The 25,847-nt window shown below is 43.1% G+C and overlaps 1 protein-coding gene across 1 annotated transcript in view; it reads right to left on the bottom strand.

Annotated features, from left to right (window-relative positions):
• nadsyn1 (NAD synthetase 1) overlaps nucleotides 1-20,884 on the bottom strand; it is a 26,734-nt gene extending 5,850 nt beyond the window's left edge. The window contains exons 1-15 of the mRNA XM_061708191.1: nucleotides 20,682-20,884; nucleotides 17,827-17,887; nucleotides 13,804-13,920; nucleotides 13,005-13,058; nucleotides 12,790-12,879; nucleotides 12,162-12,213; nucleotides 11,237-11,325; nucleotides 11,004-11,121; nucleotides 10,551-10,682; nucleotides 8,090-8,161; nucleotides 4,953-5,077; nucleotides 4,794-4,842; nucleotides 4,611-4,713; nucleotides 3,347-3,515; nucleotides 1-14 (exon numbers count right to left, since the gene is read on the bottom strand). The exon at nucleotides 1-14 is cut by the window's left edge and continues 122 nt beyond it. Coding sequence (XP_061564175.1) covers nucleotides 1-14; nucleotides 3,347-3,515; nucleotides 4,611-4,713; nucleotides 4,794-4,842; nucleotides 4,953-5,077; nucleotides 8,090-8,161; nucleotides 10,551-10,682; nucleotides 11,004-11,121; nucleotides 11,237-11,325; nucleotides 12,162-12,213; nucleotides 12,790-12,879; nucleotides 13,005-13,058; nucleotides 13,804-13,920; nucleotides 17,827-17,887; nucleotides 20,682-20,766 — 1,330 coding nt within the window. The 5' untranslated portion in view covers nucleotides 20,767-20,884. The remainder of the gene's footprint in view (nucleotides 15-3,346; nucleotides 3,516-4,610; nucleotides 4,714-4,793; nucleotides 4,843-4,952; nucleotides 5,078-8,089; nucleotides 8,162-10,550; nucleotides 10,683-11,003; nucleotides 11,122-11,236; nucleotides 11,326-12,161; nucleotides 12,214-12,789; nucleotides 12,880-13,004; nucleotides 13,059-13,803; nucleotides 13,921-17,826; nucleotides 17,888-20,681) is intronic.
• Nucleotides 20,885-25,847: the final 4,963 nt, after the last annotated feature.

Raw genomic sequence — 25,847 nt, 5'->3', positions numbered from 1 at the left:
TATTCAAGTGTGTGCTGCAAGAAACAGATAAAAAAAACAACTTTTTTTTCCACTTACTGAACTGTTCACATTTCCTACGGAAGAGTATTAGGGCCAGGCAGGAAAAAAATAAAAATTATATTTTAGAGGAGGAAGATTTTTTTTTCATTATGCACTTTGAGAAAAAAGTCGAAATGTCGAGAATAATGTTTACTTTTACTTTTTTTTTATTTGCACCATAAAAGAGAAAAACAAAAACAACTACTAACAGACAAAAGTAATATGTGCGGGAGAGGTTTAAAAAACCCTGTACGAGCTTATAAAAAGCACCTCCCCAAGGAAATTAAAGAATTGACAAATAAATCAACAACAACAATAATACTGGTATTCACAAAATAAACCGAGAGGGTAAGCTAAAACAACAGACAATAAGAAAGCAAACAACATGAGCAGGGAACACAAAAGACTAAAACATGAGTAGTGTAGGGTAATAATCCACATCTAACATACTGTAAAATTAACGTTTAAGAGTCTTGATTTAACAGAATATTTTTAAGTCTTAACTTAAACATTTTGATAGAAGAGGATGATTCAACAATGAACTGAATTCCAGATTAAGGAGCCTCTAGAAGCAAAAGAAAACGTGTGTGTAGTGCGACAAAAAGGGGGATGAAGTTTGTTACTGTGTCGTGTGTTGTAAGTATGGACCTGAGAGTTGGCTGTAAAGAATTCATGAAAAGATTTGGAAAGCAAGTGGGAAAGATGGATACATTTATAAATAAATATGCATGATTGAAGTATGTTTATATCGTATACTGACAATATGCAACGTTTCCTAAAGAGAGGAGCAGATGGAGAGAAATAATTACGGTGGCTAATCTAACAAATTTATTCTGAATGATTAATAATTTCTGTAAATTAGAAGAATAAGTACTGGCCCAAACAATATTACAATAACTGAGATATGGATAAATTAAACTGAAATAAAGTATGTTTAAAGAGTTTTGCGATATAAAAGCACTAATTTTTCTGATGAAACCAATTGATTTCAATACTTTGTTGTTGACAAGATTAATATGTTCGGACCATGATAACCTTTCGTCAATTAAAACCCCTAAAAGTTTGGTAAAGGAAACCTGGGTTATGTCGTTATCCCCAATAGTGATATTTGCATTGGATTTACAGTATGTTTTATTTTTGTTGGCTTCACTAATCAAAGAATCAAAGTTACTGTGTGTCGAAATCAAGTTAGTATCATCAGCAAAAAGAATGGGGAGTATAGTGGAGGAAACAGATGCAAGATCATTAATATATACGAGGAACAATAACGGACCGAGTATGGACCCCTGGGGGACACCATATGATAACTGGGCTCTGGAAGAAGTACAACCATTGACAGAGACAAATTGTTCACGATTTGAAACATAATTGACAAGCCATGTATATGAATATTCATGAAAACCATAGCGATGTAACTCAGAAAGTAAAATAGCATGATCAACAGAATCAAAAGCTTTCGATAAATCTAAAAAAATTCCCAGAGCGTATTAATTCTTGTTTATGGCTGTATAGATTTTTTCAACCAGTTGTAGAAGGGCCATTTCTGTAGAATGGTTTTCCCAGAAACCATATTGGTGCTCATGTAAAATACTGTATTTGTTTAAATGTGATAACATTCTTTTTTTGAACCAGTTTTTCTAAAATTTTCGAAAAACATGGTAAAATAGAAATCGGTCGATAGTTATTAAATAATTTTGTGTCCCCAGATTTATGAAGGGGGATAACTTTAGCAATTTTTAGATCCATAGGCACACATCCTGTCTGCAATGATAGATTCAAGATATGTGTTAATGGTTCTACAATAGATAAAGACACAGATTTAATCAGCGAAGCACCAATATCGTCATGCCCTGGAGCAGATGGTTTCAGTATATCAATAATTTCGAACACTTCTGCTGTATCTGTATTTTTGAGTACAATTTCAAGAAAAAAGTTGAAATGTTGAGAAAAAAGACGAAATTTCAACTTTATTCTTGAAATTGTATTTCAACATTAATTTCGACATTTTGACTTTTTTCTCGAAATTGTATTTAAAACATTAATCTCGAATCCCTTCTCAAATAAATTTTCACCTGCATGGCCCTAATACTCTTCCGTACATTTCTAAATCACCTATGTTTCAGGATTTCAGTGATTGCAACTTTAGTAGGAGAAATTTGAAACAGAGAGACCGTCAGCTCCACCAGTAAACCGATGAAGCTTCATTAATCAAATACATCAACAGAAATATTAACTGCACTAGTCACTGATATATATGCAGACAAAAATACATTAAATCAATGAACAAAACACCAAACTGATAAAGTAATTCTACCCAATTAAACATCAAATGTATATGTCTTGGTGCATTCATGTAATGCTCTGATTCTGTAAACAGGTTGTGTTGTTCAGAGTAGGGCTGGGGATCCATTCAAATGTCAAGAAATTGATTCGATTCTGATTCTTAAGATTCAGAATCGATTATCAAGATTTGGTTCAATCCAATTCGATTCGGATATCGATTAGTGTTATAAAAACAGTTTTTTGAGCTGTTGCATGAATGATATGACTGTAGTTATGCAACATATTAATACTAGTGTTATATTGAGATTCAACAGCAAGTATTGCAGCTAATGATGCTGTAAGGACCAATCAGCTCCCAGAATGCTGATAGAACTGAAACAGAAACATCGTGGGGCAGAATTATCAAACACATCCAGGGAGGAAACAGAGACGGATGAAATCAGTTTTATTTTTTCACAGATTCCGGTTTTATTTCTTTCCATTTTCATTTTTTTTTCAGGTTTTTAATTTTTGAGAATTTGGTTTTTAGCATTTTATGCAAATGTAACCCCAAGACAGTATATACAGTAATGAAATATAGACAATTTATGCAATTATAAAAAATGTTTAAAGGTATGAATGTTTTCATAACTTTAAACATATTTAAAGGCAAAAACATTGAGTCCAACAAAACATTATTTTTTGGGCATAAACACAAAAATACCAAAAGTTGTAATGTAATGATGGGAAGGAAAAAAATAAAATAAAAAAAAAAAAATAATAACTTTAGACATACGAATCGATTTTTAGGAATAAATATGAGAATCGATTTAGAATCGGAAAATCGATTTTTTCAACACAGGCCTAGTTCAGAGTCTCAAAGACATTTCCAGATCTCATAAACTCTTGCTGGCGGATGCTGAAGCTGATGCTGAAGCTTCCAGATCTGCTGTAGAGCTTGTTCTTTCTGATCAGTTGAGCAGAAATCTGGACCAAAGTATTTCTAGAAGGTAAAACCTTCAGCCAGTGTGATTGAGCTGCCTACCTGCCGATGTGAGCGGCCAGCTCTCTGGCCCGGCTGCACGTTTCCTGGGAGGAGTTCTCACTGGCCATGTAGCAGGTGGTGAAGACGTGACCACACAGCTCCTTAGGGTGCTGGGGTGTGTACGAGTCGTCCCCAACCAGCCTGCGGACGTCCTGCAGCACCCGGGCGTCTGGAAGAGGGAGACAAATATCACCGTCTGCTGCTTGATCTCTTTCTTAATAGTGAGGAGAAACAGACTGGCATCTGGTTAGAAAACATGTTGGTTTCTAAGCTTCCAATTTAGGGTCATTGACTGTGTTTCCAGCATCAATAACCCTTTTAAAACCAGAATATTGGCAATAACCAGTATTTCCACGGCCATGTAAACACCAATAACCCCTTTGAATAACCAGAATTTGCTCATATTCGGGTTTTTAAAAAAATATCAGCCCTGGGTTACTCCTTTTAAAACCTGAATATTGGGTCATGTAAACACCAAACGGAATATCCCCATCAAACGGAACATGAATCTGTTTTCTGCACATGCTCTGTTCACAAGGAATCCTGGTCTTTTGAGTCCAGGAAGTTCTTATAAACACGGAGAAACCAAGACCAGGAGGAGACTAATCACTTCATAAATGTAATGAAGGATATGAACATTTCTGCATTTGTAGACGGTAGAAAGTACCGGGATAGAAGATTTACAAGAAGGAGAGAGAAAAGTTGTGTGAAGCAGCATTTGTTTTGAATTTGGATACAGGAAGAAGAAGCAGAAATGACGGTAATTGCGTCATCATGTTCTCCGTGCGTCGCTGGTTTGATCCAGATATCCTGAATGATTAATTACCATGTAAACGGAATATTCCCAATGTTTCAGTAACCAGAATATTAGCAATAACCCAAATTTTGACTGCATGTAAACGTAGTCAATCTGTCCTACTGTACTTATTGTATTTTTTTTTCATAATAATTTTTCATTTTCTCCCGTTTCTTATAAACCGACACCATGGATTATATCTGAGACTGTAATGAACGATTCATCAAAGGTCCCGCTCATGAGCTGCTGCTGAAGCTCATTGGCCGTTCTCAGCTTGTTGCTAAGCAACCAACGTTATTGATACAGGAAGTGAAGAAGCGGGGAGACTGTTTAGCCAATCAGAATGCAGAACACGATGCACAATGCAAATCCGTGAAGCAGCGAGACGTGAAAGGTGAACCTCGTTCTAGCCAGGAATTACTGTATATACCAAAAAAATGAGTTAGAACAAATGTAAATTGTACTCACTGCCATCTTTTACGGCCTGGCAGAGCAGTGTGCACATAGAGTAGACGATGCAGGCGGTGGAGGAGCTGTCCACGCCGCCGCTCAGGGGCAACAGGAAACCAGCCTGGAACACAAACCCGCACCATCAGTAACACCAACGCTCTGAGAGCGACTAATGTTCCTCCAGTGTGTGTTTGTCCTCACTTGTCCACTTCTCCTCAGGTAGTCCCAGAGCCAGCAGGCCGGCCCTAAACTGAACCACACCGGCGTCAACTACAGTGACAGTTCTACATGGAGACTCTCTCATGCTCAGTTGTCTTTCCAGAATAAATAACTGATCAGTGAAATGAAAGATGTTAGTACCTGATCTCCTCCTCTGGTGTGTGGAAGCTCCACTGTATGGGTTGGTGAGTTGGGAGGTAGATGTCATTCCCTCCGGATAAAGAGAAGTCCACTTTGATCCTGCGACAAGGCTTCAATTCATTGTCCTATAACCAAGAGCCATGCAGCAAAATTAAATGGTGACACTTGTTCAAGTGGTACATACAGGGCTGTTTCAGAAAATTAGAATATTGTTATTTTCTGTAATTCAATTAAAAAAACATAAATGTCATACATTCTGGATTCATTACAAATCAACTGAAATATTGCAAGCCTTTTATTATTTTAATATTGCTGATCATGGTTTACAGCTTAAGAAAACTCAAATATCCTATCTCAAAAAATTAGAATATTCTGGGAATCTTAATCTTAAAATGACCGGGGGTGGGGACCGCAGACAGGTGGAAGCAGCAACGGGATAACCGGGGGTGGGGACCGCAGGCAGGTGGAAGCAGCAACGGGATGACTGGAGGTGGGGACCGCAGGCAGGTGGAAGCAGCAACGGGATAACCGGGGGTGGGGACCGCAGGCAGGGGGAAGCAGCAACGGGATGACTGGGGGTGGGGACCGCAGGCAGGTGGAAGCAGCAACGGGATGACCAGGGGTGGGGACCGCAGGCAGGTGGAAGCAGCAACGGGATGACCAGGGGTGGGGACCGCAGGCAGGTGGAAGCAGCAACGGGATGACCGGGGGTGGGGACCGCAGGCAGGTGGAAGCAGCAACGGGATAACCGGGGGTGGGGACCGCAGGCAGGTGGAAGCAGCAACGGGATGACCGGGGGTGGGGACCGCAGGCAGGTGGAAGCAGCAACGGGATGACCGGGGGTGGGGACCGCAGGCAGGTGGAAGCAGCAACGGGATAACCGGGGGTGGGGACCGCAGGCAGGGGGAAGCAGCAACGGGATGACCGGGGGTGGGGACCGCAGGCAGGTGGAAGCAGCAACGGGATGACCAGGGGTGGGGACCGCAGGCAGGTGGAAGCAGCAACGGGATGACTGGGGGTGGGGACTGCAGGCAGGTGGAAGCAGCAACGGGATAACAGGGGGTGGGGACCGCAGGCAGGTGGAAGCAGCAACGGGATGACCGGGGGTGGGGACCGCAGGCAGGTGGAAGCAGCAACGGGATGACCAGGGGTGGGGACCGCAGGCAGGTGGAAGCAGCAACGGGATAACCGGGGGTGGGGACCGCAGGCAGGTGGAAGCAGCAACGGGATGACTGGGGGTGGGGACCGCAGGCAGGTGGAAGCAGCAACGGGATGACCGGGGGTGGGGACCGCAGGCAGGTGGAAGCAGCAACGGGATGACCGGGGTGGGGACAGCAGGCAGGTGGAAGCAGCAGCGGGATGACCGGGGGTGGGGACCGCAGGCAGGTGGAAGCAGCAACGGGATGACCGGGGGTGGGGACCGCAGGCAGGTGGAAGCAGCAACGGGATGACTGGGAGTGACCGCAGGCAGGTGGAAGCAACAACGGGATGACCGGGGGTGGGGACCGCAGGCAGGTGGAAGCAGCAATGGGATGACCGGGGGTGGGGACCACAGGCAGGTGGAAACAGCAACGGGATGACCAGGGGTGGGGACCGCAGGCATGTGGAAGCAGCAACGGGATGACCAGGGGTGGGGACCGCAGGCAGGTGGAAGCAGCAACGGGATAACCGGGGGTGGGGACCGCAGGCAGGTGGAAGCAGCAACGGGATGACTGGGGGTGGGGACCGCAGGCAGGTGGAAGCAACAACGGGATGACCGGGGGTGGGGACCGCAGGCAGGTGGAAGCAGCAACGGGATAACCGGGGGTGGGGACCGCAGGCAGGTGGAAGCAGCAACGGGATGACTGGGGGTGGGGACCGCAGGCAGGTGGAAGCAACAACGGGATGACTGGGGGTGGGGACCGCAGGCAGGTGGAAGCAGCAACGGGATGACTGGGAGTGACCGCAGGCAGGTGGAAGCAACAACGGGATAACCGGGGGTGGGGACCGCAGGCAGGTGGAAGCAGCAACGGGATGACCAGGGGTGGGGACCGCAGGCAGGTGGAAGCAGCAACGGGATGACCAGGGGTGGGGACCGCAGGCAGGTGGAAGCAGCAACGGGATGACCAGGGGTGGGGACCGCAGGCATGTGGAAGCAGCAACGGGATGACCAGGGGTGGGGACCGCAGGCAGGTGGAAGCAGCAACGGGATGACCGGGGGTAGGGACCGCAGGTAGGTGGAAGCAGCAACGGGATGACCGGGGGTGGGGACCGCAGGCAGGTGGAAGCAGCAACGGGATGACCGGGGGTAGGGACCGCAGGTAGGTGGAAGCAGCAACGGGATGACCGGGGGTAGGGACCGCAGGTAGGTGGAAGCAGCAACGGGATGACCGGGGGTGGGGACCGCAGGCAGGTGGAAACAGCAACGGGATGACCAGGGGTGGGGACCGCAGGCATGTGGAAGCAGCAACGGGATGACCAGGGGTGGGGACCGCAGGCAGGTGGAAGCAGCAGCGGGATGACCGGGGGTGGGGACCGCAGGCAGGTGGAAGCAGCAACGGGATGACTGGGGGTGGGGACCGCAGGCAGGTGGAAGCAGCAACGGGATGACTGGGAGTGACCGCAGGCAGGTGGAAGCAACAACGGGATGACCGGGGGTGGGGACCGCAGGCAGGTGGAAGCAGCAATGGGATGACCGGGGGTGGGGACCACAGGCAGGTGGAAACAGCAACGGGATGACCAGGGGTGGGGACCGCAGGCATGTGGAAGCAGCAACGGGATGACCAGGGTTGGGGACCGCAGGCAGGTGGAAGCAGCAACGGGATAACCAGGGGTGGGGACCGCAGGCATGTGGAAGCAGCAACGGGATGACCAGGGGTGGGGACCGCAGGCAGGTGGAAGCAGCAACGGGATGACCAGGGGTGGGGACTGCAGGCCAGCATGCAGCTCCCGAGGCTCCGGCCCAATCAGCAAGTCCCAGGTTAGGTTCAGGGTCAGGGAATGGTTGAGAAGGGGCAGGGCCAGGGAGAGGAGTCTTGACGGACAAATCTCTCCCCCGCCTGACCGGGCCGTTACCCTGCCCCTCTCACTCCCACGCTGCAGGTTCAGGTGTAGGAGAAAGTAGGAGAAATACAAAGGTGGTGGTGTTGCTTTCTCACCATGTGTTGGTGGCACAGTTCTCCTCTGTAACTGCGGACGTCTTCCAGATCCAGCGTGGCTGTGATCACTTCCTGCAAGACACACAAACACAGACTAGCTGCCTCTCTGGTTCTGACTCCCTTGCCGGCTGTGGTGATGGTGGTGGGGGGCTTCACAAGCTCTGGAGCCGGGTTTGATGCCTGGGCCACCCGGGCATCAAATAATTCAGGTTATTGCTAATATTCCGGTTACTGAAACATTCTGAATATTCCGTTTACATGGTAATTAATCATTCAGGATATCTGGATGAAACCAGCGACGCACGGAAAACATCATGACGCAATTCCCATAATTTCCTCTTCTTCTTCCTGTATCCAAATTTAAAACAAATGCTGCTTCGCGCAACTTTTCTCTCTCCTTCTTGTAAATCTTCTATCCCGGTACTTTCTACCGTCTACAAATGCAGAAATGTTCATATCCTTCATTACATTTATGAAGTGATTAGTCTCCTCCTGGTCTTGGTTTCTCCGTGTTTATAAGAACTTCCTGGACTCAAAAGACCAGGATTCCTTGTGAACAGAGCATGTGCAGAAAACAAATTCCTGTTCCGTTTGATGGGGATATTCCGTTTGGTGTTTACATGACCCAATATTCAGGTTTTAAAAGGAGTAACCCAGGGCTCATATTGGGGTTTTTAAAAACTCGAATATGAGCAAATTCAGGTTATTCAAAAGGGGTTATTGGTGTTTACATGGCCGTGCAAATTCGGGCTATTGCCAATATTTGGGTTTTAAAAGGGTCATTGATGCATGGAAACACAGTCATGAGAATGTGTGGGGTTCTCTGGAGAGGAACGTGAGGGCACCGGACCCCCCAACAGAGAAGAGCTGACAGCAAGCACCACGGAAACCTGGGCTTCCAGAACTCCCAGGCAAGACCTGTCGCCCTGAGGCAGCGGTCGAGGCAAAGGGATTCCAACCAAGTACTGAAGATTGACATATCGTTTCTAAAGTACTATATTTTGATTGATTTGATCCTAATCCCTTTCCTTTTTTCTGCCAAAACTGAGAAGTAAATGCTGATTTCTTCACAGTACTGTAATCCCTTTCACGTCTTTGCTGCTTCATGGATTTGCATTGTGCATCGTGTTCTGCATTCTGATTGGCTAAACAGTCTCCCCGCTTCTACACTTCCTGTATCAATAACGTTGGTTGCTTAGCAACAAGCTGAGAACGGCCAATGAGCTTCAGCAGCAGCTCAAGAACCTTTGATGAATCGTTCATTACAGTCTCAGATATAATCCATGGTGTCGGTTTATAAGAATCTTTTTGCCCAGAAGAAAAAAGAGCGACAACAACGACCCATAACTATTTTCTTCTCTGGTAAAAACCCACCTGCACCGCGGCTTTAGGAGAAAAAGACGCTACAGAGTCGGGATGCAGCAGCTCAGAAGAGCAGTGGAATACACACCAGTCAAAATCCGTCCTACTGTACTTATTGTATTTTTTTTCATAATCATTCATTTTTCATTTTCTCCCGTTCAAATCCAATAATCTGGTCCTGGTGGGGCGGGACTGATCTCTGCAATTTGAAGCCTTGTATAATAATTGTAAAAAAAAAAAAAAAGGTTGGTACTTCGCGTATTTCACTTATCACTGGTTCTTTTTCACACGTAACCCCCGCGAAAAAACAGTATGTACATACATTCATACGTATGTATGAATGAACATACATACATACACACACGTATGTATGTACATACATACATACGTATGCAAGTACAATATACAGTCAAAAAAATTCCCCACGGTAAGAATTTGTCATCTCGCGGTAAAAACGATAAATTCCCGTTGATGACGTTTTTGTGTGAAGCTGATTTATGGTTCTGTGTTAAATCCACGCAGAGTCTACGGTGTAGTGTACGCGGAGACGCGCAACATACGGTGCGCGTCGCCGCGTACACTACACCGTAGACTCTGCGTCGATTTAACGGAGAACCATCAATCAGCCTTAACAAACATGGCGGGAGGCGGATCTGAGAGCGAGGAGCTCATTGTTAAACGAGGCTCCAGCTCCGTTATCTGGAACTGGTTTGGATTTAAAAGAGAAGAGGAGCAAACATCATCTATTATGTGCAGTCTGCAAAAAAACAGTGAGTGCAAAGGATGACAATACAAGTAATTTATTATTTATTTTACATGATATATTATTATATATAACATATTATTATATATAACAGCAGCTGCTGAGGTCTCCACCAGAGTGGTGTAATAATTGGTGTAGTTTAGTAGTATTTAGTATCTTTTAGAGCAGTGATTTGGGGGCTCCAGAGACTGAATGTGGTGATAGATTTATAGTTACAAAGGTGGAGTTGAATTGGTATTTTGTTTATCGTTATCGGGATAAATGGCCAGAAATGATGGTGATAAATGTTTTAGTCCATCCCGCCCATCCTAGTGTGTGTGTGTTTCTCCCTCCTACCACGTCATTGAGAGAGAACTGAGCCCCGTGGGCCACCACGTCTCCGTTGATGGCCACCATGGCACAGCCGTCGTAGTAGACCCGGTCTCCATCACAGCCCCTCTGGTTGGAGTACAGGTAGATGCCCCCACTCTGGAACAACAACACATTATTACAGTTACTGGAAAAGCACGGGATTGTTTGCAATCCACTGAAAATACACTGTACAATATTACTGTTATTAGTCCCCCCAGCATGATCAGTGTTAGCGGAGACAAGTGGCCGGTGGAGCCGCTATAACTGAACTGATGTTTAACCTGGGACTGTCTTTGGGTCAAAATGACCTCATTCTCCTGTTCCTTATTTCCTCCTGCTCTCTCCTTCCTTCTCTCTTCCTCTTTCCTCCCTCCCTCCTCTCTCCCTCCTCCCTTGACCCTAACAGCACCAGTGTTAAATGTTCCGGTGAACGTGTACCTTGGCGGTGGCTGACTGGATCAGGCTGACTCTCTGGTGGGCTTTGCGGAGCTCGTGGTGACTGGCAGAGGAATTAGTAAAGATCTCCACCCCGTCCAGCCCCATCTGGATATGTGGGCTGAAGAAAACACAAGGAAAAACAAGAGAATTCAGTCATTTCAAGTGAAAAGTCTTTCCAAAAACCCCCTTGTTGCTGTGCAGCGCTGAGTTACTGAGTTACTGAGTTCCTGCACCTGCTGGGGTTCCAGAGCTCTGCACAGATCTCAGTACCGATGCACGTGTCCCTGGTGGACAGAACACAGTCTCCAAACGGGACGGTTTCCTGCAGAAGGAAAAGAAAACCACTCTTTAAAGCAGGGGTCGGCAACCCAAAAGGTTTTAGAGCCATATTGGACCAAAAACACAAAAAACAAATATGTCTGGAGCCGCAAAAAATGAAAAGTCTTGTATTACAATGAAGGCAGCACATGCTGCATGTTTCTATATTAGTTATAACTGGGGGAAGATTTGTTTTTTTCATTATGCATTTCGAAAAAAAAAGTTTAAATTTTAAGAAAAAAGTCGAAATGTTGAGAAAAAAGTTGAAATGTCGAGAAAAAAGTCGAAATGTTGAGATTGAATAGGAAATGAAAAAGGAAGAAAAAAAGGAAAGAAAAGAGAAAACAAGAAGAAAAAAGAGAAAAAAAAGAAAAAAGAAGAAAAAGGAAATAAAGGGTCAAACATTTTTGTAAAAGCTCCAGGAGCCACTAGGGCGGCGCTAAAGAGCTGCATGCGGCTCTAGAGCCGGGGGTTGCCGACCCCTGCTTTAAAGTATTGGCATTATGTCGATTTTAAAGATGGACTCACTTGGAATGGACTGGATTATAAATGGATTATTAAAAATGAGACTGAACTGGAATTGGACTTAATTGGATTGTATTTACCTGGACTGCACTAAACTGGTTTACTGTCTATACAAAGCACCTTGGCGTGACTTTTGTTGTGAACTGTTGCTGAAATAAACTCAGCAGAACTGAAAAGTAACTGAACTGATTTAGTTGGGTTTGAATAAATGGTCTGAGAGCTCTCAAATGTTTTAAAAACATTCAGTCACTGGATTGAATCATAAATTACAAACAACAATTTATTAATAAATTCATGAATACATGGTTTATTTACCTGGCCTGTTACGTCCTGGATCATTCTGGGCAGGAAATACTCCTCCACGTGTCTAGAGTCAGATAAATACAAGCAGTTAGGGAATAAGCCGCATGGGAACCATGCAAACAACCTTAAATAAATAATATGTACGTAGTATGTAAACTACGTACGGTTTGCACATCACCATTATTACCCACTTCCCAAACACTTTAAGCAAACCATTAACATAAAAGAATTCAAGTTGTTAGTAAAGAAACATCTCTTGAATAGATACATATACAACTTATTTAATTATTATTAAATACATAAATAATGTAGATAGTATATTGGTATGTGTATGTGTGTATATATATATATATATATATATACATACATACATACAGGACTGTCTCAGAAAATTAGAATATTGTGATAAAGTTCTTTATGCAATTAAAAAAACAAAAATGTCATCAGCAATATTAAAATAATAAAAGGCTTGCAATATTTCAGTTGATTTGGAATGAATCCAGCATGTAAGACATTTTTGCATTACAGAAAATAAAGGACTTTATCACTAATATTCAAATTTTCTGAGACAGTCCTGTATATAAAAGAGCTTTCTTGTAATAATAAGGTGGATTTAGATGTGGATGCCGGTGTCCCAGACCTCAGCTGTCTCCACGGGGAGAACCAGCGCATCTCTCGGTAGATGCCGTGGTTGGCCATCAGCATCTTTGGTCTGATCAGCAGGATCTTCCTAGAGGAGGGAAGGAAACGCAGTTAAGAAAACCGTTAACTCTCAGCTAAAAAAACATACAAACCCAAAACCAGCATAGTGTGAATGTGCAGAAAGAGAGTAGCACGTCAGCCTGGACTGCTTACCTGTTCAGGAACAGGACCCGGCAGTTATAGCGCGCGTTGTGGTGCATGATGGGCCTGATGTGGACAAAACATGTAAATGGTCAAACGTGCTGCAGAAGAAGACGTTGAGACATGAGTCCACATGAGAAACAGTCCTCTAGACTGAGTTTAGAAATGTGAGAGGCTCCACAAATGTGGGTTTTTCAAGCTTTTATGATGAACCAGAAGCTCCAAGTGTTCACTGAGCTGCTGTTATTATCACTGAGCTGTTATTATCACTGGATGTTCAAATGAACCAACCTGTAGTTTAACCTGGTGCTGTCTCTGGGTCAGAATCACCTCAATCTCCTCTTCCTTCTTTTCTCCTTTCTTTTCTCCTTTCTTTCTTTCTTTCCTTCCTTCCTATCTCCTTCCTTCTTTCCTTCCTTCCTATCTCCTTCCTATCTCCTTCCTTCCTTCCTTCCTTCCTTCCTTCCTTCCTTCCTTCCTTCCTTCCTTCCTTCCTTCCTTCCTTCCTTCCTTCCTTCCTTCCTTCCTTCCTTCCTTCCTTCCTTCCTTCCTTCCTTCCTTCCTTCCTTCCTTCCTTCCTTCCTTCCTTCCTTCCTTCCTTCCTTCCTTCCTTCCTTCCTTCCTTCCTTCCTTCCTTCCTTCCTTCCTTCCTTCCTTCCTTCCTTCCTTCCTTCCTTCCTTCCTTCCTTCCTTCCTTCCTTCCTTCCTTCCTTCCCTCCCCCCCCCGCAGACAGCACAAGTGTTAAAGATGTTTAAAGCGTATAGTCTGCACTAGCAGGTCTGCAGAAGTCTCTCTGAGGATTGTACGTACATTCCAACATCAACGATGATGTCTTGGGTAACGGGAGATTCCAGCAGCGTCTTTAGGACCTGGAAGCTGTGGAGTAACGTGTCCGACTCGTAGAAGTGGTCGGCACAGCCGTAGCCGCTGGAAATACATGATAAAGAGGTAAAGAATGAGATTAGAGAGTTCAGCTGAGGGAAGTCAAACCAAAACCAGATCTAAAAGAAAAGTGTGAACGATGTCATGCTGACCTAAATACTCTTTTATATCATGATATACATTTACACTGGGATATACAGGAAGATCCACATAATGTGGAACTTAAACAATATTAAAGGTATTGTGACATCATTTTTAACATGCTTTTAACACTATTAAAAGTCTTGGCCAATATCCCTCAAATGTGTCTAAAAGGGTGTAACAAGAAAAACTTCACTCCAGTACTCCATGCCTGGCTTTGTTCATGACGGTGTTTTTTGCGCAGTGAAAAACGCGTCCTTTTCCCCCTTTCCTGTCAATCATTGCCCCGCTCCTCCTCCCAACTCCCCCCCCCCTCCTCCACTCCTCCTCTCCCCCAAACTCCCCGCACACAGCAGACAGTGGATCAATGGTATGTGATTTTGTCTTGCACACCGTCCACGGGCTGAGCCTCGATCAGAAGGACTCAGGCCCTCGACCGACACCGGGCAAGCGGTCTTCCGTACGCCACATTTCCCACGCCCGCCGCTCGGACGGGGATTCGGCGCTGAGATCTTCCCTCTTCGCACGCAGCTACTGAGGGAATCCTTGTTAGTTTCTTTTCCTCCGCTTAGTAATATGCTTATGCAGCGGGTTGTCTCGTCTGATCTGAGGTCGTAGGCGAAAAAAAAAGCAGAGCGCGGGTGGAGAGGAGAGACGTCTCTCTCCCTCCAGCCCGCGGCTCAGCGCTGATGGGCAGGGAGCTGGGTGGAGGGGGCGGTGATTTAGCGGCCCTTTACGTCACGGTCCGCCACCAAACCACATGCCGTTTTTACATAATGCAGAAATTCCCAGAAAGCACACAATACACTGAATGTTAAAAGTTCGTTTTTTTTGGGTGTAATTGATGTCAAGACACCCAACAAAACACAAAAAATCAAGAAAAATGTGTTTTTCATGTCACAATCCCTTTAAGCAATATTGGGGAGAACAATATAAATGCTGGATTATAAATCATTACATTCTGTATTCATCACTAGTATGGATTATCATATCTGGATTATTGTGTGGAAGTTTGGGGCAACACATATATAATCAGTTTACAACCGCTATTCAGACTGCAGACAAAAGCAATCGGGAAACTTCACAATGTGGGTTATAAGAATATAATAATTATAAGGTTATAAGGATCACACAAACACACTGGTTTTACAGTTTTTCTCTATTGCTTAAACACATTTCACGATACTGCCCTCACTTTTCACAAAACTCTAAACACAAAACACTTTTCTAAAGCTACGTACACTAAACCTCACAGTTTCTTTTCAAAACCAACCCATCACACCAAAACAGTTGCTCATATGCTCAAAAACCAACCCATCACACCAAAACAGTTGCTCATATGCTCAAAAACCAACCCATCACACCAAAACTGTTGCTCATATGCTCAAAAACCAACCCATCACGCCAAAACTGTTGCTCATATGCTCAAAAACCAACCCATCACACCAAAACAGTTGCTCACATGCTCAAAAGCAAACTCTGACACCAAAATACCACTCAAGGCCTGTGAAAATGTAAACACTACTGAGCATCATTAACCACATTACCAAAAAAATTTAAAACACAATGTTCACAGTGTGAGACTGTTCTTTTTACAGTTTCACAACTGCCAGGATGCATTTGAGCAACCCTTATTTATTCTCAAATATGTTTTGGGCATTAACTATAGATTTGTGCATTTCATGGGAATAGTTACATAATGCAGCAAATGCAGTAACATCACAACTCAATGCAAAAATTAGTACCGTAAACTCCATAGAGGATCCATTACACACAATAGATACAGTAAAGTAACAATTGAGAACACAATGTTCAGGGTGCGATATCTTTTATTACAGTACGTTTGAAAACTGACACAGTATGTTGTATGTTGACACCGAAATCATGGGGCGGCATCACGTCGGGCTGGGTCGGGCCACAGGACCTCATCAACGTCACAGGCAATATTGTCCATAGCCAAACAACGTGGGAAGAATGCCCTGGCATGCCACACCCAGCCTTGGAACACCTGCACAGCCACATCATCACAGGCCAGGTCCATAGCCCTGAGAAGGTTCTCTCTGGTGTAAGGTTGGCGGTCATAGACCTTCCACCGCCATGATGAGAAGAACTCCTCTATTGGGTTTAGGAACGGAGAGTAGGGTGGCAGACACACATCCTTCTCCTCTCCCTCCTTGGCCTGCTCCTCTTTGGACTGCTTCTTGTCCTCTTTGGCCCACTCCTCGACCTGCTCCTCTCCCTCCTCAACCTGCTCCTCTCCCTCCTCAACCTGCTCCTCTCCCTCCTCGACCTGCTCCTCTCCCTCCTCGACCTGCTCCTCTCCCTCCTCGACCTGCTCCTCTCCCTCCTCGACCTGCTCCTCTCCCTCCTCGACCTGCTCCTCTCCCTCCTCGACCTGCTCCTCTCCCTCCTCAACCTGCTCCTCTCCCTCCTCAACCTGCTCCTCTCCCTCCTCAACCTGCTCCTCTCCCTCCTCAACCTGCTCCTCTCCCTCCTCGACCTGCTCCTCTCCCTCCTCGACCTGCTCCTCTCCCTCCTCGACCTGCTCCTCTCCCTCCTCGACCTGCTCCTCTCCCTCCTCGACCTGTTCCTCTCCCTCCTCGACCTGCTCCTCTCCCTCCTCGACCTGCTCCTCTCCCTCCTCGACCTGCTCCTCTCCCTCCTCAACCTGCTCCTCTCCCTCCTCAACCTGCTCCTCTCCCTCCTCGACCTGCTCCTCTCCCTCCTCTGACACGAACTCCTCTTCTTCTGTCTTGATCATCCATTTTTGTTTTTGAGCCTTCAGCAAACTGCACTGACTTATATAGGTGTGGTCACATCATTTGCAATAGGTGTTTTCAATTATGAGTAGTTGTGTTTACTGATTGAAACCAGGTATGTTCATTGTGTTCAAGTTTTGCTGATTGTGGGTAGCATTTTGCATCACATGAGCTTCACAATGCATATTGGAGCAGAGTTATATGCAAAATGTGTTTTAGCACAGCAAAATGTGTTTAGAGTTTTGAGAAAAAGGGGATGGGTTTTGTGAACAGTGTCTACAGGTGAATTGTGTTTGTGGTTGTGGCAAAAGGGGGGTAGTTTTACTAAATGTGTTTAGGCAACTGGTCATTTGGTTTAGAGTACTGGGTTTTGTGTTTTGGCAATAGAGAAAAACTGTAAAGTCGCATGTGTTGAAATTCTGGGACATTGTCAAACTAAAAACTCCACAAATCATATTCAAAGCAAGAACTGATTCACTTCCAGGGATATTACAGAAAATGTTTTGTGACAGGGAGGGGGTTATAATTTAATTTAAAAAAACTATGTGTTGATTGTAAAAGGAAAAGCGTGTGTATCTCAGTTGTTGGAGTGGATCTATGGAATGGGTTGGGTGATGGGTTGAAGCAATGTACAAATATAAATCAATTTAAAACACGGTACAAAAAAGAAGTTGTGGGAAGTTATTTGATTGAGGAGTTATGTTAAGGAAAGATTGTGTTTGTTAGCTGGTTAGGTGCAAAGGCTCAACCAATGGGAAAATCTGTAGCCTAATAGGTAAATTAGCAGCTATTTATTATTAATATTTATGTTTAATTTATAATAGAGGTAACAAAGGGGCAGGGTTACATAAGTTTTACTTCTACCTGCTGCTTTTCGGACACAGTTTTTTTTTTTCCCTGTCTGTATTACGTTTTTGTTGCTGATGCTTTTTTTCTGTATGTTTTGAATTTGTTTTAAAATGTTATATTTTTCCCTTATGTGTTCGAAATAAACAATTCAATCAATCGATCAAACCAGCATATTTGAAGTGCATCATTGATATAATCGTACCAGATCTCCAGCTCTGGACCCAGTCTGTATTTGGCTCCATGAGTCTTAGCGATCTCTACACCTGCACAGAAACACAAGCAACACAAATATTAACATATAAATAAATGGGTTATTCTCATGGATGGTGGTGGAAGCGGGGGTTCCTTTTCCTTAACGAACCTCAAATTATTAATTACTGGCAAAAAAAAAAAAGGCAAGGCAATAAAAGAGCAATGCAAATTTTTAAATGACAATTAGTCTGGATAAACAAAGAACTGCATCATTAAAGGAGCATGAGGCTCCTTTTAAGAAATGAGACTCTCTAGCGCCACCCTTCACCACGACGGCCGTTGGGGGTACTGCAGCCAACAGTGAAGCCGGCACGGGAGAACGGGGAGAACGTGCATGCAGCGTCATGTGACGTCACATCCGCAGGACAGCGCGGGAAATTCGGGACCGAATTGCAGCACATTTTGCAGCACACAGCCTGTTCAAGGCAACGGAGAGATACACTAGAGGATCATTCTTTTTGGTTTGGAACGCTTCATCTGACATTATTACTAGAAAACTTAAAACGTATACACATTTTTTTCATAAATCCTGCCTCAATCCTGCCTCAAGCTCCTTTAAAACTTGATTCAAATAATTTGCACATTGTGCCATCTCTTTTAGTGATACTATTGAAAAATGACATCCTTCAGGTTTGCAGTCCTCAAATATTAGACTGAAATAAAACTCAGTGTTTAGCACCATGTAATGATTTTCCAACTTACTTATAAAAACAATGTCCTGAATTGAACAGCAGGACAAAAGAAAGCTGATGTTAAACTAACGTCACTTACACACACAAACTAGGTAAAGCAAGGATAATTTATGTGTACACTTCAGCAACAAGGCCATTCAAGCTGCTTTACGTCATGAGAACATGAAAAGTAAAGAGGTTTGAAGTTATGACAAGTTAGAGTTAAGCTAGAGTTACAGTTTAGTACTGAAATTAACATTGTTTAAAGGAGCTGTATGTAAGAGCAATAATAAAACGAATCATAAAATGACCCCGATATGTCAACAGACATTTAAAAATCATGTTCATTTCAAATACTTATGTCACTGACAACAGCACTCAAGCCAGGATATTCCAGTTTAAAAAGAGGAGTTGCAGCCCTCAACTGATGTTTATGTTGTCATTTTTTGTTTTGGCCTGAAGCTCCACCCTCCACCTATCTCCCAATCACCAAGTCAGTATTGTTTCTGAAGCTCCACCCTCCACCTATCTTCCAATCACCAAGTCAGTATTGTTTCTGAAGCTCCACCCTCCACCTATCTCCCAATCACCAAGTCAGTATTGTTTCTGAAGCTCCACCCTCCACCTATCTCCCAATCACCAAGTCAGTATTGTTTATGAAGCTCCACCCTCCACCTATCTCCCAATCACCAAGTCAGTATTGTTTCTGAAGCTCCACCCTCCACCTATCTCCCAATCACCAAGTCAGTAATGTTTCTGAAGCTCCACCCTCCACCTATCTCCCAATCACCAAGTCAGTATTGTTTCTGAAGCTCCACCCTCCACCTATCTCCCAATCACCAAGTCAGTATTGTTTCTGAAGCTCCACCCTCCACCTATCTCCCAATCACCAAGTCAGTATTGTTTCTGAAGCTCCACCCTCCACCTATCTCCCAATCACCAAGTCAGTATTGTTTCTGAAGCTCCATCCTCCACCTATCTCCCAATCACCAAGTCAGTATTGTTTCTGAAGCTCCACCCTCCACCTATCTCCCAATCACCAAGTCAGTATTGTTTCTGAAGCTCCACCCTCCACCTATCTCCCAATCACCAAGTCAGTATTGTTTCGGCATCCGGGTTGCCAGCTCGGCTCTAATTATGGCAGCCATGGCAGCCTACGTTCCTGCTGCATTCTGCAGCCTACCTGGCAACCTCTGGTCGGGGGGAGGAGGGGGAGGGTACACGCCGCTCAACAATATTTGGAAAGTGACTGCAGTACCAGTTTTGGCCATTTCTTACAGACGGCTCCTTTAAATCTAAATAAATCAGAATAGTTTAAGTAATTTAGTAAATGCAGCTGTAAACTAATTAATTTTAAAGGTTGATTAAAGGATCTGAGGGTTTTCAGAGTTCCTGCAGTTTTCTGGAAGTTGGTTCCAGATCTGTGCAGCATATAAGCTGAATGCTGCTCTACATGTTTGGTTCTGGTTCTGGGGACACGGAGCAGACCTGAGAGGTCTGGATGGTTGCTATGGCAACAAGTCTCTGATGTACAGGACTGTCTCAGAAAATTTGAATATTGTGATAAAGTTCTTAATTTTCTGTAATGCAATTAAAAAAACAAAAATGTCATACATTCTGGATTCATTACAAATCAACTGAAATATTCAAGCCTTTTATTATTTTAATATTGCTGATTATGGCTTACAGTTTAAGATTAAGATTCCCAGAATATTCTAATTTTTTGAGATAGGATATTTGAGTTTTCTTAAGCTGTAAACCATGATCAGCAATATTAAAATAATAAAAGGCTTGCAATATTTCAGTTGATTTGTAATGAATCCAGAATGTATGACATTTTTGTTTTTGTAATTGCATTACAGAAAATCACAATATTCAAATTTTCTGACAGTCCTGTAGCCTACATGAGTGTCTCGTGTTCAAAAAGGGTCAGAAAGTTGCTCTTTAGTTCAAATGTGTGGAGACATTTAGTGGTGTTTTCACACATGAAAGCGCTGCCCCATTTCTGGTAATTCTAAGTCTTGATGTTGGTGTTTATTGTGTTGTTATTGGAGGTTTGGTGACTGATCTGTCCAGCTGCATGTTCTGCAGGAAATGTCGATAATAAACCTCGGTAAACACGTGAAGCACTTACTCCTCAGGATTCTCTCTGCGTTTCCTTCAAAGTCCAGAGCCCACTGGTTCAGAGAACACGTGGCCAGCGTCACCTTCCGGCCCATTCCCTCGGTGCTGTAGCAACAAGACCTCACTAACAACAGGAACACCGGACCGGGAGGGTTTCTAGTTTGATCCGCAAACTTTCGGTGCTCGGCTCAGTCTGTCCGACAGTGACGTTTGACCACGTGACCACGTGGACCATAGACATGTATCCGTATCCGCCCCATTGAGCTGCTTTTTTTTATTTTTTTTATTGAAAGACAAGATGCAAACAGCACAATCCACCGCCAGGGGGAGACACACACTCAGCGGCGAAACATCAGGACTCAATGAAACAATGAACTACATTTTCAAAAATACAAAAAAGAGGCTTTTGATTAGTAGGCTATACCGGGATTTATGAATAAACCATTTTGTCAAAAGTATAATAAGATTAATAATATAAAATTGTTTTTTTTCTTACAGGATAGTCAATGAAGCCAAACGATACATGTTGAAAGCAAAGGGAGAAATGTGGTTCAACACAAACACAAATCAATTTAAAGCTGCAAGCAGCGATGAACGGGCCCTCTCACTCACGGCCACCGTCCCCCATAAGCATATCAGACATGACACCACCCACGACTTCCTATGTCAAACCATTCAAAAGTTATAGCAGAAAATAGGGACAACCAATCAGAAGAAGGGGCGGGGCTAATTTTCACCAATTATGGTCAAGGACTCAATACCGAGTCCCATGACACCACCCACGACTCTTTATGTCAAACCATTCAAAAGTTATGTTATGGCAGAGAAAAGTATTCTAGGGGGCGCTGTTGAGCCGTTAGGCCACGCCCATTAATGCAAACCATTAAATATCAAATTTATCACCAAGCCTGGCTTGCATGCAAAATTTGGTGACTTTTGGAGAACTATCAAATATGGACCAATCACATGAAGGGGGGGTGCGCTTTTTGGCGTCTAGCGTCGCCACGGTAACACTTTTGAAAGAGAAAAGTAATGCGCGTTGTTGCAGGATGGAGACGCACATTTTGATGTATAACACACCTGGGTGCACGTTACAGTTCGTGCTGAATTAACTGTAAGAGGAATGGCATAAATTGTGCCAAAATTACACGATTAATTAAAAATGGCCGACTTCTTGTTGGGTTTCGGCCATGGCTCCAAGAGACTTTTCTTTAAGTTGCCCCATGATACAGGTGTGTACCGATTTTCGTGCATGTACGTCAAACCGTATTGTGGGGCTTGAGGAACAAAGTTTTCTAGGGGGCGCTGTTGAGCCATTAGGCCACGCCCATTAATGCAAACCATTAAATATCAAATTGTTCACCAGGCCTGACTTGGGTGCAAAATTTGGTGACTTTTAGGGCACGTTTACGGGGGGCAAAAAGACCCTCCTTTCGTCAGAAGAATAACGAGAACAAGAACAATTCCTACAGATACAATAGGGCCCTGTCAGTGCTTGTGCCCTAATTACAGATACGGACCATAATGTTGTAGTGAAAGAGCAACTCCAAAATAAATGAGAAACATCTTCATTGATCCTTCACAGAAACAACAGGCAATGTCTGTGTCTTTTTTGAAGCGTTGAAGAAAAACTTTACATGGGTAGACTCTGTGAATTATTTTAAAAGATACTTCTTTCATTTTATTTGTAATTAAGTATTTTGCAGGTAACGACCCCGCTGACGCTTCTTCTGCTGTCCCTGCTGTCTGGAGCAGCCGCTGCTGCTGCTGCCCCTGCAGGCGGGACGGGGCAGTGGCAGGAACGCCTCCTCTTCTAATCATCCTGATTAAAACGTAGCTATAGTCTGTGTGAGATGGAGATGTCAATTTCCCCAAGGGAACCTCCCACAGGGATTTATAAAGTCGTCTGAATCTGAATCTGAATCTGAATTAATTAGTATTTTTGAATTTGAATTTAATGTTTCTTGGTCATCACTAAATCGTTGAGAGGATATGAAGCACCACTATTCACATCTAGGGAAAACAATAAAACTTAAAGAAAACAAACAGTTTTATTAAGCTCGTCAATTTAACAAAGGCAAAAGCTTATATGGAGGAGGTTCTCACAGCGAGAAGGTCCTGGCCCGTTGGGCTGTCTTCCTATTTACTCTGGTCTGCGTGGCCCTGAGTTTCCTCCAACATATCCAAAATAAATACATGTGTTACGCTCAGTACTCGAGTTGTAAAATAAAATCAGGGGGGATGGTGGATTTGATCATATGGGGACAGATAATTTGTGCTGATTACAAATAATATAATATATTACAAATAATAGCAGTGACCAAAACAGCTGCAGAAATACTGCAGGAATGACATAGCAGCAGTTAAATGCAGCCTTCTGTAAGCTTTAAATATCCACTGGACTTACATCAAATACATCAAAACACAACAATAAAAAACCCTTTTCTGAACTTATCAATATGACTCTGTTCAAGATTTCTTTGCTTGTAATAAGAAGATAAATCTTGTCCCACTGGCAGATTTTTGTACTTATTTCAAGTGAAAATTTACTTGAAACAGGTGAAAATTGTCAAATAAGTTATTTTTCTGGTGTTATTTTTCTGGTGATGACTCTAAATGTTGAAATAGCAGTAAAACCACATTCATTGATGAAATGACATAAGGGATGGAAAGGAGGGATGGCAGTTTTACAGGGGGGATGATTTGGACCGTTTTTATTTCAGGGGGGATGATTTGGACCGTTTTTATTTCAGGGGGGATGATTTGGACCGTTTTTATTTCAGGGGGGATGATTTGGACCGTTTTTATTTCAGGGGGGGATGATTTGGACCGTTTTTATTTCAGGGGGGATGATTTGGACCGTTTTTATTTCAGGGGGGATGATTTGGACCGTTTTTATTTCAGGGGGGATGATTTGGACCGTTTTTATTTCAGGGGGGATGATTTGGACCGTTTTTATTTCAGGGGGGGGGTTCCATCCCCCCTCATCCCCCCTCAACTCCAGTACTGTCCATACCGCATTCTTGCAATACCCAACTACCCCCACCCCCCCCAAACACACACACATATACACAGGAGTAAATGAAACAAATTTCACATGAAATAAATAGCTATACATACAACGTTCCTACGAGGCAGGAGCTAAATCAGTTTCTACGTTACCATAAGCAACTTCTAATATGTAAACAGCCAACTAAATGTTTAGCCCCATTTCAATTATTCATGTAAAAACCATCAGTCGTGGAGTTGCATTGTAGAGGGATTCAAGTATTGTACAATCCAGGTATTAGACATTTTCTGACGTTGCAGAGACGATCAGTGTTCCTGAAATCTCTGCCATCAAATCATACGTCTCAAAACTCTTATGGTCAAATAAAGAAAACACCAATCAAGTTTTAAATGTCCTTACGAGGCCACAGTGGAGAAAACAAAACAGACCCAAACATATTTCCTTCTGCCAAGCACCGCTCCATCTGTCCAAGCATATAATACCTTCTTTTTCAAATTAACTATAATAGAAACCAAAGGATGAAAGACAAGGTTATCTTTGTATCCGTGTCTTCCATATGACGCCTTTGATAAACGTAGCTATTCTATGGAGTAACATTTCACCCATGCCGGTCTCAGACATGAATCTGATCAAAAACTATGCAGAACAAAGACTAATCAATGCACACAAGATGATAAAAGTTTAACCTTTTGAAGATGCAGATTTTGCTACATTATGTACAGAAAGGCAAATGAGGACAATAAGGATAATGCTGGTTTCTTAAAGTTTATATATAAATCATACCTTATAACCAGTACCCGAGTTGTAAAATAAATCAGGGGGCATGGTGGATTTTATCATATGGAGACAGATAATTTGTGCTGATTACAAATAATATAATATATTACAAATAATAGCAGTGACCAAAACAGCTGCAGAAATACTGCAGGAATGACATAGCAGCAGTTAAATGCAGCCTTCTGTAAGCTTTAAATATCCACTGGGCTTACATCCAATACATCAAAACACAACAATAAAAAACACTTTTCTGAACTTATCAATATGACTCTGTCCTTCACAGGATAAGTAAAATGGATCACTGCAAAAACTCACAATCTTAACAAGAATATTTGTCTTATTTCTAGTTAAAATGTCTCATTTTAGTAAAAAAAATCTCATTACACTTAAAACAAGACTCATCACTGGAAAAAACAACAATTTTCACCTGTTTCAAGTAGATTTTCACTTAAAATAAGTAGAAAAATCTGCCAGTGGAACAAGATTTTTTTGCTTGTAATAAGAAGATAAATCTTGTCCCACTGGCAGATTTTTCTACTTATTTCAAGTGAAAATTTACTTGAAACAGGTGAAAATTGTCAAATAAGTTATTTTTCTGGTGTTATTTTTCTGGTGATGACTCTAAATGTTGAAATAGCAGTAAAACCACATTCATTGATGAAATGACATAAGGGATGGAAAGAGGGGATGGCAGTTTTACAGGGGGGATGATTTGGACCGTTTTTATTTCAGGGGGGATGATTTGGACCGTTTTTATTTCAGGGGGGATGATTTGGACCGTTTTTATTTCAGGGGGGATGATTTGGACCGTTTTTATTTCAGGGGGGGACAATGTTCCCTCTAATTTTTCATGTATCTGGGCACACACACAAGCTCCCTGAGCAAACTGAGGACGACTGTGAGCAACATCACATATGCACGCTTTATTTTTAAGTATCTCATTACACTTAAAACAAGACTCGTCACTGGAAAAAACAACAATTTTTAACTGTTTCAAGTAAATTTTCACTTGAAATAAGTAGAAAAATCTGCCATTGGGACAAGATTTATCTTCTCATTACAAGCAAAACAGTCTTGTTCCACTGGCAGATTTTTCTACTTATTTTAAGTGAAAATCTACTTGAAACAGGTGAAAATTTCGACTTTTTTCTCGAAATTTTGAGAAAAAAGTCAAAATTTAGAGAAAAAAAGTCAAAATGTCCAGAGAAAAGTTGAGATTTTGAGGAACAAAAAGTCAAAAATTTTATGAAAAAAGTTGAAATGTTGACAAAATTTTGTTTTAATTGACCATTTTCACTTGTTTCAAGTCAATTTTCACTTGAAATAAGTAGAAAAATCTGCCAGTGGAACAAGATGTTTTTGCTTGTAATAAGAAGATAAATCTTGTCC

The sequence above is a fragment of the Cololabis saira genome, chromosome 2 (assembly GCF_033807715.1).
Source record: "Cololabis saira isolate AMF1-May2022 chromosome 2, fColSai1.1, whole genome shotgun sequence".
Taxonomy (NCBI): Eukaryota; Metazoa; Chordata; class Actinopteri; order Beloniformes; family Belonidae; genus Cololabis; species Cololabis saira.
The sequence above is the reverse complement of the archived record's forward strand: the minus strand, read 5'-3'. Positions and strand labels throughout refer to the sequence as shown.